Source organism: Chrysochloris asiatica, unplaced genomic scaffold (genome assembly GCF_000296735.1).
Source record: "Chrysochloris asiatica unplaced genomic scaffold, ChrAsi1.0 scaffold00029, whole genome shotgun sequence".
NCBI classification, from domain to species: domain Eukaryota; kingdom Metazoa; phylum Chordata; class Mammalia; order Afrosoricida; family Chrysochloridae; genus Chrysochloris; species Chrysochloris asiatica.
Window position 1 is genome coordinate 23,736,588 of NW_006408547.1, and position 14,474 is coordinate 23,751,061.

The following is a 14,474-nucleotide window of genomic DNA, read 5'->3' on the forward strand; positions in this document are numbered from 1 at the left end:
GTTACAACTCACAGCGACCCTGAACAGGGTTTCCGAGGCTGTAAATCTTTACGGGAGCAGAAAGCCTCATCTTTCTCCCGTGGAGCAGCAGGTAGTTTCGAACTGCTGACCTTGTGGTTCACAGCCGGATTCGTAACCACTACGCTACCAGAGCTCCTTTGAGAACTCTATAATCAGAACTGACTCGGCAGCACTTAACAACAACTGTGTTAAGAGTATGTATATACTCTTGAATTTCTTTCTGCTTCAGCAGACCCTGCTGTACGATAGCTTCCATGAATTGTATTGTGACTGTATTCTTATGTGTACCTCTGTTCCTCAACTTACAGCCCAACTTGTACTAGTAAATATTGAAGCAATGTCCAATTTTGAGTAAAGCTTTTAACTAAACATATGCATACATCTTTTTAGAAATACACATATTTTGGGGTTTTTTTTTTTACCCTTCTTCCTTTAAATCATAGGTGATTGTTTTTGTCATGAGTTATGAAAAATACCAGATTAAAGAAACAAAAACAAACATCATAAAAAGCTTATTTTCTCTATAAAGAAATTGATTATTTCCTTCAGGTGGCAAACTCATTTCAAAACCAAATGTGTCATAATCCAAAGCCTGCTCCTTCATTCAGAAAGTGCTTGAGAGAGGAGGTCAGAGCTCAGGCTCTGGAGCCAGCCTTCTAGGATTTGGACCCAAGGGCATGTGCTGCTGCCACGGAAGGTATAGGTTCTAGATCTGGCTCTGTCCCCACAGCATTTGTTGTACCATCTGGAGCAAGTTCGGTAACTTCCTGTGTTTTAGTTCCCACACTTGTCAAAGGAAGCTATCAAAATAACCGTGTACCTGTTAGGGTTGTGGATGCTAACTAAATTAACGGCCAAATGCTTGGAGCAGTGCCTGGCACAAGTGTTTATGGAATAGAATGTGTACTCCAGCACTGTGGGTTCACAGGTGTGTTGAGAACTGCCGTCTGTATGTGCCTGCACAGAACCTACGGTTACAGGAAGGCCTGGGGGGGGGGCACTGGGGGCTGATGTGCTAGCCTGCAGTGTGGCTTGAACCCCAAGGTTGGCGGCTCAAGCTCACTAGCGGCTCCTGGGAAACACCCTATACGGGGTCCCTATGAGTCAGAATGACTCCACTGTACTTAACAACAAAAATCATTAAAGTGCTAGTGCCCTCTTGTACTTTGCATTCACTGGCTCACTCAATGCACCAAACCACTCGGAGGTGTCTGTAGTCTGATTTCTGCTTTACAGCTGCATAAACTGAGGCTGGGTGGTTGCTGCTCGTTCAAGGTCAAATGGTGAGAGAGCCAAGTCTAGAACCTAGGCCTTCTGACTCAGAAGCACATCTCTTCCCACAGCTGTACTTGTTTTTAAAGAATACACATTTCAGTTAGCAGGAGTATGCTGAAGGAATAAGCACAAGTTAGTGCTTTATATGACCTTGAGAAGTGATCACACTGACATCCGAGGGAGGGAAGGATGCCTGGGGTGCTGACAGCCGGAGATGCTTGTGTTGAGGTTGCACGTCTGTGAAATTACCCGAGACACTTCACTAATTGTAGGAAGACAGTTTCTTTCACTGACTACCACGTTTGTTTACAAAATAATTCAAAAGACAGACACAACACACAGCTACTTCTAGTACCTTTCTCTTAGAATGTTGTAGACATTTTTCTCTTGGCCAGAATTGGCTTTTGGGGATAAGTTTCTCACTTTACTAATTCAAAATTTTGGGGCCTCTCCAGGATAAAGATGGGTCTATCTATTGCTTCTAAAGCTTATTAAAAAAAAAAAAAAAAAATCAGCAGTATCTCTTTGTTTTCTTTTAAAAATTCATCCCATTTGCAAAATGAAAAAAAAATCGTATGATTGAAAAGTTACTTTAGTGGGCACTGCTTGCTACCTCATGAATGAAGTGCTTTGGGAATCAGTAGAAAGTTTTTAAATGGTTTAGAAAATTACTAGTGTCCTCTGTTTTCAGTATGCCGCCCTCAAAAGTGTGCTTAAATTGTATTTTGCACTTTTGTAAGCAAATCAGATCATATTCCAAATGTGCAAATGTTCATGGCTGCCAAGGCCAAATGCTGACACCTAATTTTTGGACTAGTTGTGCTAAACTCTGCTAGTTGATAAATGTTTGGTTTTAGAATGAGCAAAACCACTTTTGCTGGTCTGTAAGAGAATGATGTGATAAAATGAGCAGTTTATAAAATTAACTGGTCTACCATAGTAGCATAGTGGTTACAAATCGGGCTGTAACGTCAAGGTCAGCAGTTTGAAACTGTCAGCTGTTCCACAGGAGAAAGACGCTTTCTTCTCCTGTAAAAATTTACAGCCTTGGAAACCCTGTACAGGGTCGCTGTGAGTCGGACCGGACTCCACAGCACAGAACCACCAACACCACCAACTCAGTGATGAGCTTGCATATGCTATGAATCATCACAATCACAGGACCTTGGGGGTATAAGGAAATCCGTGAAGACTCTCAAGGAATTCCTTCTGCAGAGAGGAAGTACTTCTCAAAGAACAAACTCAAAGAGAAAGTCCAGGAGAGTTTCTGTTCTGCCCTTTACGGGCCTTGGCAGGGTAAGTGATGTGCCTAAGGTCACACAAGTTAAGTGCAAATCAAATCAAATGTAATCACCACTTTTGAAGACCTTTCAGAAACTGGAGAAAGAGCTCAGATCTGTTGAGTTTCTTTCCACCTCATCACAGCATTAAGAGTCAAAACACATCAAACTTAATGTAGCAGTTTTAAAGACCACAAAGCTTTCTCATCAAACCCAGTGATTTCTGAGAAAATAGATATTATTTTACCTTGAAATGGGCAAGGTTGAGTTATGTCTTTCATTCCCCCACAAGTCATATAGTAAATTTCTTTGAGGATCATTGAGCGATATGTATCTAGTTGTTGTTGTTAGTTGCCATTGAGTGTGTTCTGACCCATAGCGACCCTGTATAGGGTTTCCAAGGAGCGGCTGGCAAGCTTGAACTTGCGACTTTGGGGTTCAAACCGACTTTGCAGTCTAGCGTATTAACACACAGCGCCACCTGAGGACTTCCTTTGTCTAGTAAAGACTCAGAAATCTGATCCGAGATTTCCAGATGAGTGCTCTGAAGTAAGCAGAGTGGTTACTAATCGGGTTGCGAACCTTAAGGTCAGCAGTTTGAAACTACCAGCCACTCCGCGGGAGAAAGATGAGGCTTTCTGTTCCCATAAAGATTTACAGCCTCAGACACCCTGTACAGGGTCACTAAGGGTCAGAACCAACTCGACGGCACTTAACAACAACAACTCTGAAGTAAAGCAGGACGTAGCTGTGGGCCAGTTTGACAAGCTGACGAGGTGGGTCAGATGGGTTCATGGATGAGATTTTCAGAATTGTACCACTTGTCCCCTTCTGTAGTGATCTGAGAAACAAGGTGGAATCTTCTCATAAAACTCACTAGTGCTACAAGCTGTAGAAAACAGAAATGCCCTGTTTATTTTCACAAAGATGTTTATTTGACTGTTTTGTCTTTCCCGGAAATAGCAGGCCTCACGCATAAATCTTCAGAGTTTGTGGTAGAATTCAACGGAACAGCTTGCATAATGGCCAGCTTCTCAGCTACCTTCTTCATAAACTATGAGACCAAGAGTGGTTTTAAGGTAAGACCAGGGTGGTTCATGCTTTGACTCTGTGTATGTGTGTGTGCCAGAGAGACAGACAGATTCTTTAAAAATTAAATCTTTCAAAAGTAATCCAACTGCAACACGGTTCTTATCATGCATGCTACATATTCTTTTTAGGCTCATAAATATTGTTGAGTGCTGTCGAGTCAGTTCTGACTCATAGCGACCTTGTGCAGGGTTTCTGTGGAGCAGCTGGTGGGCTTGAACCATTGACCTTATTGTTCAAACCAGCCTTGCTGTCCAGTGCATTAACCCGCAGCGCCACTGCAGGACTCCTCATCTGTGACATCCACTATTTTATATCATGTAGATGTAGTCATAATGTACAGAACAATGTGTGTTCTGCTTTTCACTGTTTTATCGGGAGCATTTTTCTAGTTACCTTTATAGTTATTTTTTATTATCACAGTATATGTGATTCTGTTAACCATAATCTGTTAAAACCACGCTCCTTTCGTTAGCTGGTCAGTTTAAGATTACTCTTCTCAATGGCCAGTGAAAAACCTGTGGACTTTGTTGTTTTCTTCTGTAAGCTTTTGACCTTGGATTGGGGGAAGGTCTGTAGAGCAAATCCATTTTCATTCAGCAGTTCCTAGATGTTGTTGTTTTACAAGTTGTTGTTGTTGTTACCATCACTATCCCACGTCCTCCCTGTGCCTCCTGAACTGTTGTCTTTGGGTAAATGCTGCCCTTTTGATCTCAGATGGTTGACTATTTAAGTGTATGGAGGTCCTTTCTAGAGCAGTCTGTTGTTTGACTGAAAATTGAGCTGTGGGGGTAAGTTCAGTTCCAGACCTGAAGGGAGTGGCTAAGGGCCGGAGTCTTGGGGGTCCACCAGACTCTGTCCTCCCATCTCTGTCCAACCGGTAAGCCTGGTCTTTTATGCTTTTGAGTTTAGTTCAGTATTTTTCTTTCACTCTATCCAGGCCTTTCTAATGCGATCCTTTTCAGAGCAGTTGGTAGTGGCAGGCGGGCATCCTGCTGGTCGTGGAGAATGGGGGCGGGGGGTCACGTGCTCCTTTAGCCCTTCCGAGTAACTGTGTCCCTGAGCCTGATTTTCCTCACTCCTCCCCTCCAGACTCCAATCACAGGCTCACATTAAATGGGCGCTACTCACCGAAATGGGATGTGGGACCTTGTCTCTGTGGATTCGGTTGTAGCAGCCTTGCCCTCTCCTCATCTCCCCGTGCTCAGCTACGTTCTTGTCTATAGTTTCTGTAAATAGAAACACACGTGTGCAGCTATGCTCTGTCAGACCTGGGTGTACTCCCGTCTTCCGCCTACACCCTTCCAGGACTCGGTATGGACCAGCCGTCTTTCGGTTGTCTTGCCCTCTTGCTAGTGTCTTCCGCTGCCTCCATTGTTTTTGGCTGCCCTCCCTCATACTAGATTGTACTTTGTCCTTCACCTAAGTTAGTCTGTATCTACCCTCTGGTTACCAGTTTACCTTTGCTTCCCTGGTAACCTTCTAGTGTGAAAACCTTTTCTTGACTTTTTATAATGGTGATCTCATACAGGTGATTGATCATCTTTCAGGTCCATCCGTGCTATGAGGTGTTTTGCAGACTCATTGTTATTCTTTTAATATTTCATGGTATTCCATTGTGTGTGCCGCATTTATCTGTTCTTCCATTGACAGGTATTTAGGTTTCCTCTCTTTTTGCTATTGTAATGTAGCTTTTCTGATCTGTTGAATTTAGACAGTAATTAACCAGTTGCTATCAAATTGACTTAAGCTCGTGGTTATTCCATGTGTTTATTCCATGTGTTTATTCCATGTGTTTATTCCATGTGTTTATTCCATGTATGAAACTACTGAGTAGCGTTGAGCTTCATACGATTTTCAGTGGCTGATTTTTGTGAAGTAGACCAGGACTTTCTTCTGAGGTTCTTGTTTGTTAAGTGCCGTCCAGTCGGTTCTGACCCATAGTGATCCTGGACTTACTACTAGCCGCACCAGCCTTGCTACTGTGTGTGTGTTTGTGGTTTCTATTCAATAGAAGGAACTGGGAGAGCTTGTGGCATAAAAGCTTCTTAAGTTATACAGACATGCCCAAGCATTTCAAATTTTGTGCTTCAGTTTGTTTGCTTTTTAAAACTCTTCTGAGTGGATTGAGTGAAGGTTTGCAGAGCAGAGCGTCAGTTTTACAGTCAGGAAATCACGTGCTTTGCTTCATTATGCTGACTGCTGTCTCCTTCACATAGGAGCAGTTAACAGTCTTTCCCCCTTTGTTCACTTTAACTCTTGTATTGCTCCCTGGCACTCGGTAACACGTGTCTACCTGTAGCCAGTGAATGGTCTCTTTTGTGATGGACTCATTTCACTTAGCATAATGTCCTCCAGGTTCATCCGTTTTGTGAGGGGTTTCGCTGCCTATTCATCATTGTTCTTCAGCGTTGTGTAGTAGTCTGTTGTGTGTAGGTACCAAAGTTTGTTTAACCATTCTTCTAATAATCAACATTTAGGCTGTCTCCACATTTTTAATGTGTCTCTTGTCAACAGCATATTGAAGGATCCTGTTTTTTATCAGTTCTGCTCTGTCTGTCTCTAGACTGGTGCATTGAATCCACTTATGTTCCATGTAAGTCTCGATAGGTACGAATTGATTGCTGTTATTTTGCTGGGTTTTTTGCGGTGCTTCTGGATTCTTTGTTCCACATCATTTTCTATACTGAATTCCTTTTGTTTGTTGGTTTTCCTTTTATTGTCGTATCTGTTACGTTAATATATACCAGAGCTTTCTGATTTTCCTCCTTTTTTTTTTTTTTTTTAAGTTTTGATCTGCAGGCGTATTAAATTTCTTTGCGGTTCCCCTGTAATTTCTTAATTTTTTTTCCTATTTGAAACAGTGTTTTGTATCTTGAAATCTATTTGACTTCCTTGCCATTTGGAAATTCTGTGTCTGTGCTAGTCCCTCGTTTTGTACTTCACTTTTTTGTGGATTTGGTTCTGGATTCAGCGTGTTTTAGTATGTTCATTGTGTTACCCGGATTGGTCATACAGGCGCCGTTAAATGCTGCACTGTTTTCACAGGACCGTCTTTATCAGCCCGTTGTTCTATGTGCCATTGTGCTTTTTTAAGGACTGTGTGGTTGTGGTGTGCCGTAGACTCGACTCCGACTTAGCAAACCTGTCGAGGGCTTCAGAGACTGTAAATCTTTACAGGAATGGAAAATCTCCTCTTTCTCCCAGGGAGCAGTTGGGTGGATTCGAACTACAGACATGTTGCCATCAGGGCTTCGAGGACGGTGTTAGTTTACTAGTAAACTGCAATTCATTTAAACATTCAGGTCCTTTCAATGGATATTGGGTCGTTTTCTGGTGGTTTTGTATATATGAGTAATTCTAATAGGTGGGCAAAGAACATCTCTGTTCTCTTTGCTGAAAGAGACATTTTTCAACAAAACTTTATATAGCAAAGGATAATCATAGTTGTTTTTAATTTAAGTACAAATGTACAATAATGTAAATTGACAAGAAACTTCCATTTTAATTTAGTTACAAATTAACATTTTCAGAGAATTTTTAATTATGATTCATTGAAAACTACTTTATCTTACATTTGAGTAATTTTAATATTATGGATATATAATACTGACTTTGTTTTGAAGAAACTTTCATAAATATATGCAGCAATGTATTTCATTAATCTTTGTGTATAATTCAGTGACTATTATGTTTAATATTAAATACCTTTGCAGTGCTATTTGGGGTGAAACTAAAAAATCTCAATTTATATCAGATTCTTTCTGTTGGTATTTCTGAATTCCTTTAGTAATTATATTCTAACTGAATTTTATTGTAACTGTGTTCTAGAATGCGACCCTTGACCTGCCACCTAACGCGACAGTACTGAATAGCAGCTTCTGTGGTAAAGAGAATGCTTCTGAGTCGCGTCTTGCCATTGCTTTCGGAAGCGGACATACACTGACACTACAATTTACAAAGAATGCCACACGTTACAGTGTTCAGACGCTAAGTTTTGCTTATAACATGTCAGACACAAAAGCCTTCCCCAGTGCAAGCTCCACAGGTAAGAACCAGACGAATCCACATCGACAGTCGTGAGGGGCTGGGTTGGGGAAGATTGTGTAAAATGACTTTGAACGAAGTGTATTGTAAATAGTGTTCATTCCTCATATTTTACAGGAATCCAGACTGTGAACTCCACCAGTGACATCGTGGCAGACCTAGATAAAAAATACAGGTGTGTGAGCCACACCCAGATACACATGAGCAACGTGACGGTCACTCTTCACAATGCCACCATCCAGGCCTTCCTGTCTCACGGTAACTTCAGCAAGGAAGGTAAGACTCAGCCTGGTGGTGCCATCTGTGTGATCGTAGTCAGTCTGAATGACCTCTGTTGACCCCAGTGCCTTGAGTCAAATGCTCTCTGAAGGGGCGTGTAGCTGCCGATTTTCAGAAGTAATGATCTCGGCAGGCGGTGGTGGATGCATCTTGATGGAAACTGGATAAGAGGGCAAAGCACTTGAAAGCAGCTCTGTGTCTGCCGTGGTCGCAGGGCTGATGAGATCAGACTCACAGGGTCTCTTTAAGGACACAAAGGCTCAGTCTGCTCCCAGGCCCGCCTCAGGCAGGGCTAGGGACGGGGCAGGAAGGGCCAGGCGGTCCTGTTTCTTTCTGACAAGGTGATGGTCTACCTACAGCTGGTCACGCAGATGTTTATCCTGGCTTCCTCTGGGGGTTAAGAGCGGGGACTCTGGAATCGGACAGGGGTCCCCACTGACTGCAGACTTTTAAAAACGTTTTGGAAGAAGCTTGTGCTGTGTGAACGGGAACCCTACTAGCAAAACTTTGTTTTATTTACCGTCTCGTACTGTGTGGTCATTTACACCAGAATTTGGCGTCTGGTGTGTTTTCACTTTTTAATTGTGATATGATTTTGCACACTTAGTGTGAGTATGACTGATTGTAACTTCAGCTTATAGGATAGTCCAAGGGTAAAAAGCGAACAGTATTTGTCAGCACATCATAGGTTTTGACTTCTCCCCTGAAGGACTTCAGCTTACTGGTCCCTGTCACAGTGCCATTAAACTGAGATTCAAGTTCGCTTCACTGAGTCTGATACATTTATTCAGTGAGACTTTTTGGGGGTGTGTGGCGCACATCTTTATGTATTTTATGTCTGGAAAGTGATTTTACTTTGTAAGAGTAAATTGTGTAAAATGATCCTAAGTGAGTTGAATTTTTCAGATAGCACACTTAGTAGCATATATATTACAGTGGTAAAGTTTCCTGTCTTATAATGTGAGAGCAGGGATTGCAAATGGATAGAGTTAAAATAAAACTTCATTTTTAGCTTTGAGTAAGAATTAAAGATGTGATCAGTAAAGTTACTCACAGCAGGCTCCTAGAGGACCTCTCCCTCCATAGGCTACAAGAAGCTTCAAAAAGTTCATGGAAAATGGGATCGAAAACTAAGGGACTTTTTTTTTTCTTTTAAGTCCCCTCGTATTTTGGAGTAACTTTTCCATCAGCGTATGAAAATGTTGATATGACAGAAATTGAATGACTATCATTATAAACTTTATGAATGTCCACAGGAGCATGTTGGTAATATAAGGACCTTAATTCTGAGGTTAATGGTGCTGTATCTTATTTTTAGAAACATAATAATGGTCTGTTATAAAGGGCACACACACATATATTCATACCGACTCAAAGGCACTTAATAACATGTGTTTGTGTTTGTAATTACGTGCTGCTGTTGACTTGGTTTCGACTCATGGCCACCCTGTATAGGGTTTCCAAGGAGCGGCTGGTGGCTTTGAACTGCCAACCTTGGTGTTCGTAGCTCCTGCAGCACTACACCAAAGGTCTACATCTGTCTGTCTATCCACATCTAAAATCTGTCTATTCCCATATGGAAAATGGTCTGTTATTTTTCTCCTTTTGGATCAGTATGTCTTAATTTTAAATACAAAGTTTTGTTGCAAGCAATTCTGAGTACCAGAGTCTTAATTCGGACTCCTTCACTTGTCCGTGAGGGTGTTGATGAGATGTTTACTGAGCAAATAAGGCCCTTGCACCCCACCACTCTGCCCTGGTCTTGTTGCACTGCAGCCTAGATTGTACTGAGTCTCCCCTATTTCAGGATCTTCACAGACTTCACACACACAGTGTGCCTTCTCCCAAAATGAGATTGTACCCTTCCCACTCCCACTCCTAACCATGGTCTAGTTCCCATTCGTCTCTTAGTCTCAGCTCACATACCACGTCTTCAGACAGGGCTGCCTGACTCCATCCTGCAGGGGGACCTCCTCAGCTGCTGTCCCCAGGCCCCCTTTTCTCCATAACAGGATTGTGTTTTGTGTATTTGATGTCTGTGTGTTCTACTAGACTAGGGTCCTCCGCTGCTCTGCTCCTCTCTTGGTCATCGTTTCCAGCACAGTATGCGGCACATGATAAGAGCTTGTAATAGTCGGTCAGATTCCATCCTCATTTTAAATGGCTGACTGTTCCCACAGCTCAACCTTCCGACTTGAGTTCCTTTGGGAGAGAGTTCACACTATTCTTCCTGGCCTCCAGAGTGCTCAGGTTTACCGTGCAGAAGCAGATAGAATGGTAAACGCTAGTTCAGCCACGGAGGAAGGTGGTGCTGTGGGCCTGGCCGGGTCCACTGAGGAGGACCTCCCGTTAGAGTTGTCATATGGCTGCAGAATTACGGAGACCAGTGTATGGACGGTGCTTGGAGAATTCTTCCCTGCTGCTCTGTAATCCTTCCCAAAGGATTCTCTGGGGCACTCGTACCCTAATGCCCAGCGGCGCCTGTCATATGTGACGATTGAACTTTGGCCCCATACGTTGAGAAAGCTATTTGTGGTGTTCCGTCTTTGGGGAGAATTGAGTAAATAGTTCATCATTTTCTTTCTGTAGGACTTTATTGAGAGTCTGCAAGCATCTGCAGTGAGTTCCAAGAGTGATGTCTGTTTTAAGTTCCGAGTCTGGATCTTCTTATGAAGATTGATAGCTGTAAGATTCTAGGTTTTGAATTTCCTTCCTGTGAACCCAGTGATTCATTTCTGCTGTTCCCCTAGAGACACACTGTAAGCAAGACTACATCTCCCCAACAACAGCAGCCCCAAGTCCAAAGCCTACAACTCCTTCGCCTTCTCCAGTACCAGAAAACCCCTCGGTGTCTAATTACAACGTGAGTGGCAGCAACGGAACCTGCCTGCTTGCAAGGATGGCGGTGCAGCTGAACATGACGTACGAGAAGAGTGACAACGCGGTACGTAAAGAGATGGCCTGGGGACCTCTCTCTGTGTCCATCAGAGAGTCGCGTGTTCTATAAATTAGTATCAGGAATTGAGCTTGATAACACAGCCTGTTATGATATGAGACCTAGAGAAATGGAACCAGCATGCCTGTTTTTGTAAATTAATTGTGTTGGGACACAGTCAGGCACACCTATTTATTCTTTGAAGCATCATAGGTGGACATGGGGACAAAGACGATACCGTTAGGTCCATCCATCCTCTAAAATATGTATTATTTGGTACTCTTTAGAAAAAAATGGTCTGGAATGAACATTGCAGTTAATGAAACTCCTCCCTCACAAACATTTGCGTTATTCCTTTACTCTTTCTTTAAATTCTTTAAAATAAGCCTGTCTTCTTTAGTGGTGGTTCATAGCTTACAAGGAATTAAAATGTGTGTGAAGGGAGAGGAGGATCTGAGGTGACGCTTTTCATACAGTCGCACATCATTCCGGAAGGAGCAATCGGAAGTGCTCGTGGTGTTTGTGGTGTGTTGCGGAGTTGGTTCCAATCCATATCAACCCTGCACAGGGTTTCTGAAGCTCTAAATCTTTACAGGAGCAGAAAGCCTCATCTTTCTCCTGCGGAACAGTTGGTAGTTTCCAACTGCTGACCTTGATGCCAGCAGCCTGACCCATAACCACTACACTACCAGAGCTCCTAATTGGAAAGTGGGGTGGGGTGTAAGAAAATGTGTTTGGGGCCCAGAAAGCTGCTGTAGCATAGACTTTTAATATTTTCCTCTTCTGGTTAAAATGAAGGTTGCTGTTTTCGGGTTGTTTTTCTTATTTTGGGGAGTGGTCACTTGCTTGCCTTGCTCACCTAGACCGTGACGAGGGTGCTCAACATCAACCCGAACAAGACCAGTGCCAGTGGGAGCTGCTCCTCTCGTCTGGTGACCCTGGAGCTGCGGGGTGAAGGCATCAACCTGCTCCGCTTCACGTTCGGAATGGTGAGAGCCTCGGCCCTTTAACACTCGAGGAGTTTGCTGTCAAACCTGCCTTGAGTTCTTAGCATGTCTTTTACTATAATTTGCTTTCTGCAGTTTCTTTTTTCCCTCATGAAACAACACAGTGCCTGGCAGCATTCTTATCTTGCTCCTTCAGCAAGCCAGGGCTGCAGCGTGGCGGTGGCAGTGGAGGCCAGGGCTGGGCACAGGAGGAAAAGACAGTTGCTCCCTTTTTGTTTTTCTTTCAGTTGGCCCTTTGTGAAGGCCCTTTTTGCTTCCTCCGCGTCCCTTTCTCGTTTTTGTTAACAAGGGCCATCGTTTTTTTATTCAGCATTTAACGAGTGCTACGATGTGCCACACAGCTGCTGGGCTCACTTGAACTAGTCTAGTGGACAGTCCACGGTCTCTCCCCGTCCTCTGCCCTGAGCGTTCAGTCTCCATTACTCTGTGCCCGCCTGGGAAGAGTCCTACAAAGTTACCAGAAGAAAAGTGTGAGGAATAGAAATGGCGCTATGTAACCAAGTGGGCAGCAAGTTGGATGTCCTGTACTTTTAACTTTCCTGGTGATGCTTCCCTCTGCCATTTCCGAAAGCCTTCATTTTTCAGAAGATCGCTCCTTCAGCCCCCATTTTAGCAAAGAGTCTTGCGATTTGGCTAAAGAATGTTTAGTAATATTTATCTGAATATGTGTGTTCTCCAGATTTATGCGATGCTTGTTTAGATGGGAAAGTTTGTAAAGCCATCCTAAAGCAAGAAATACAGAAGGTCAAAGGCCTTTTAAGTGTGATGCTCCCCTCCCTCCCTTAACAACTGAATCTGGTCAATTGGATTCTGGAATCTCCTCTTTCTCTTTAAGAATGCCAGTGCTAGCCGGTTTTTCCTGAGAGGAATCCATGTAAATACAACTCTGCCTGATGCCAGAGGTAAGGTTTGCACCCGTCCATGAACACACGTCCCCACCCAGGATTTTCTAGAATAACCAGACTTCTTCGATGTACTTGCAGATCCCGTCTTTAAAGCTACCAACGATTCCCTGAGAGCACTTCAGGCCACTATTGGGAATTCGTACAGGTGTAACGCTGAGGAAAACATCCAAGTCACAAAGACATTTTCAGTCAACGTCTTCAATGTGTGGGTCCAGGCTTTCAAAGTGGAAGGCAATGAATTTGGATCCGGTAGGTAACCTTGAGTGCAGTGTTCGCAGTGATGGTAGGAATTGAAGCGGTTCAGACTCTTTCTAGCTCTGACATTCCGTGGTTGTGTTTTGGATATTTGATAGCGTCTATACCGGGAGAGAAGGGTTGGGGTGGGGACTCTCCTTTTCTCTTTGAAGCGTGGCTTTTCTTTTCCCAGTCTAAGATTTATAGAGGAAATCTGTAATCCTGTGTTTATCTTGTTTTGGAAAGAGGTAGCATTATTATAACTGTTAAGAGTACGTGACACAGTTGAAGAGTAAGTCACTGCTGCTCTCCTCTCTGTCCAGGTTGCATATAAGAATGTACCGGGGAAAGTCAGAATGCATTGCTACTAGGGTTCCAGTTCATTTATGCAGTCTTATTCCAAACACGTGTCTTTGCGGTCACGTTCTCTGTAACACACTTAGTCTTTAAAAAGGATACCTTTTGTCTTTTGTGCCATGGAAAAGAAACAGTCTCGAGGTCTGGGCTAATACTAAAGTTTTAAAGGAAACTCAAGCAGACATCTTCCCACATCGCAGAAGCTTTGTACCAGTTTCTTTTACAAGGATCAAACATTTTAAGGAAGATCAGAAACATCTCAAAGATGAATTCAAGACAGGGTTTTCAATTGTCTTAAAATTGCTTCCAAATAAGCCCCACGGTACTCTTGTGACATGATCTTGAGTCCGTTTCATGTGACCCAGGAGGACGACCCCTCCCCCCGAGGCTTCCCAAAGCCGCTCTGTCTCCAGGAGCAGATTGGCCAGGCCTTGCCTCCTGCAGAGGGACCCGGTGCTGAGTTCAAATGCAGCTGAGCTCTCAACTAGGGCTTCTTTGTGGGACCCTACTTTTCCATAATTGCATAGCCTTGCAGAAAGCTCTTTTCTCTTCTAGAGACTTGGAAACTTGGACTCTCCCACTTGGGGTTAATTTTCTTTCCTGTTGGAGTGTGGGAAGAGGCGGAGAAGCGGGACAGACCTATTTATAAGCTGTGCCTGGTGTAAGCACGCTGTGACCGTGTGATTCTTGTTTTCCTTTTCAGTGGAGGAATGTCAGCTGGATGAAAACAACATGCTGATCCCCATCGCTGTAGGGGGCGCCCTTGCAGGCCTCGTCCTCATTGTCCTCATTGCTTATCTCATTGGCAGGAAGAGAAGTCACGCGGGGTATCAGACAATTTAGGGTTCACGCTTGCTCTCCTCCACCGTAGATCAGCAGCAGTTGCAAGAGGTCTAATATTCATTTTCCCCAAGCTTAAATTGGTATCAAGAGGGAGGCATACTTTCTTGCAAACTGTTTTCCAAGTCTGCTTTATCAAATGTGAAGTTCATCTTGCAACATTTACTATGCACAAGAGAGTAACTATTGAAATGGCGGTGTTAAT

The 14,474-nt window shown here is 43.3% G+C and overlaps 1 protein-coding gene across 1 annotated transcript in view; it reads left to right on the top strand.

Annotated features, from left to right (window-relative positions):
* Positions 1-14,272, top strand: part of LAMP1 (lysosomal-associated membrane protein 1) — an 18,078-nt gene extending 3,806 nt beyond the window's left edge. The window contains exons 2-9 of the mRNA XM_006851520.1: positions 3,540-3,655; positions 7,497-7,713; positions 7,830-7,988; positions 10,742-10,935; positions 11,790-11,915; positions 12,769-12,835; positions 12,917-13,087; positions 14,133-14,272. Coding sequence (XP_006851583.1) covers positions 3,540-3,655; positions 7,497-7,713; positions 7,830-7,988; positions 10,742-10,935; positions 11,790-11,915; positions 12,769-12,835; positions 12,917-13,087; positions 14,133-14,272 — 1,190 coding nt within the window. The remainder of the gene's footprint in view (positions 1-3,539; positions 3,656-7,496; positions 7,714-7,829; positions 7,989-10,741; positions 10,936-11,789; positions 11,916-12,768; positions 12,836-12,916; positions 13,088-14,132) is intronic.
* Positions 14,273-14,474: the final 202 nt, after the last annotated feature.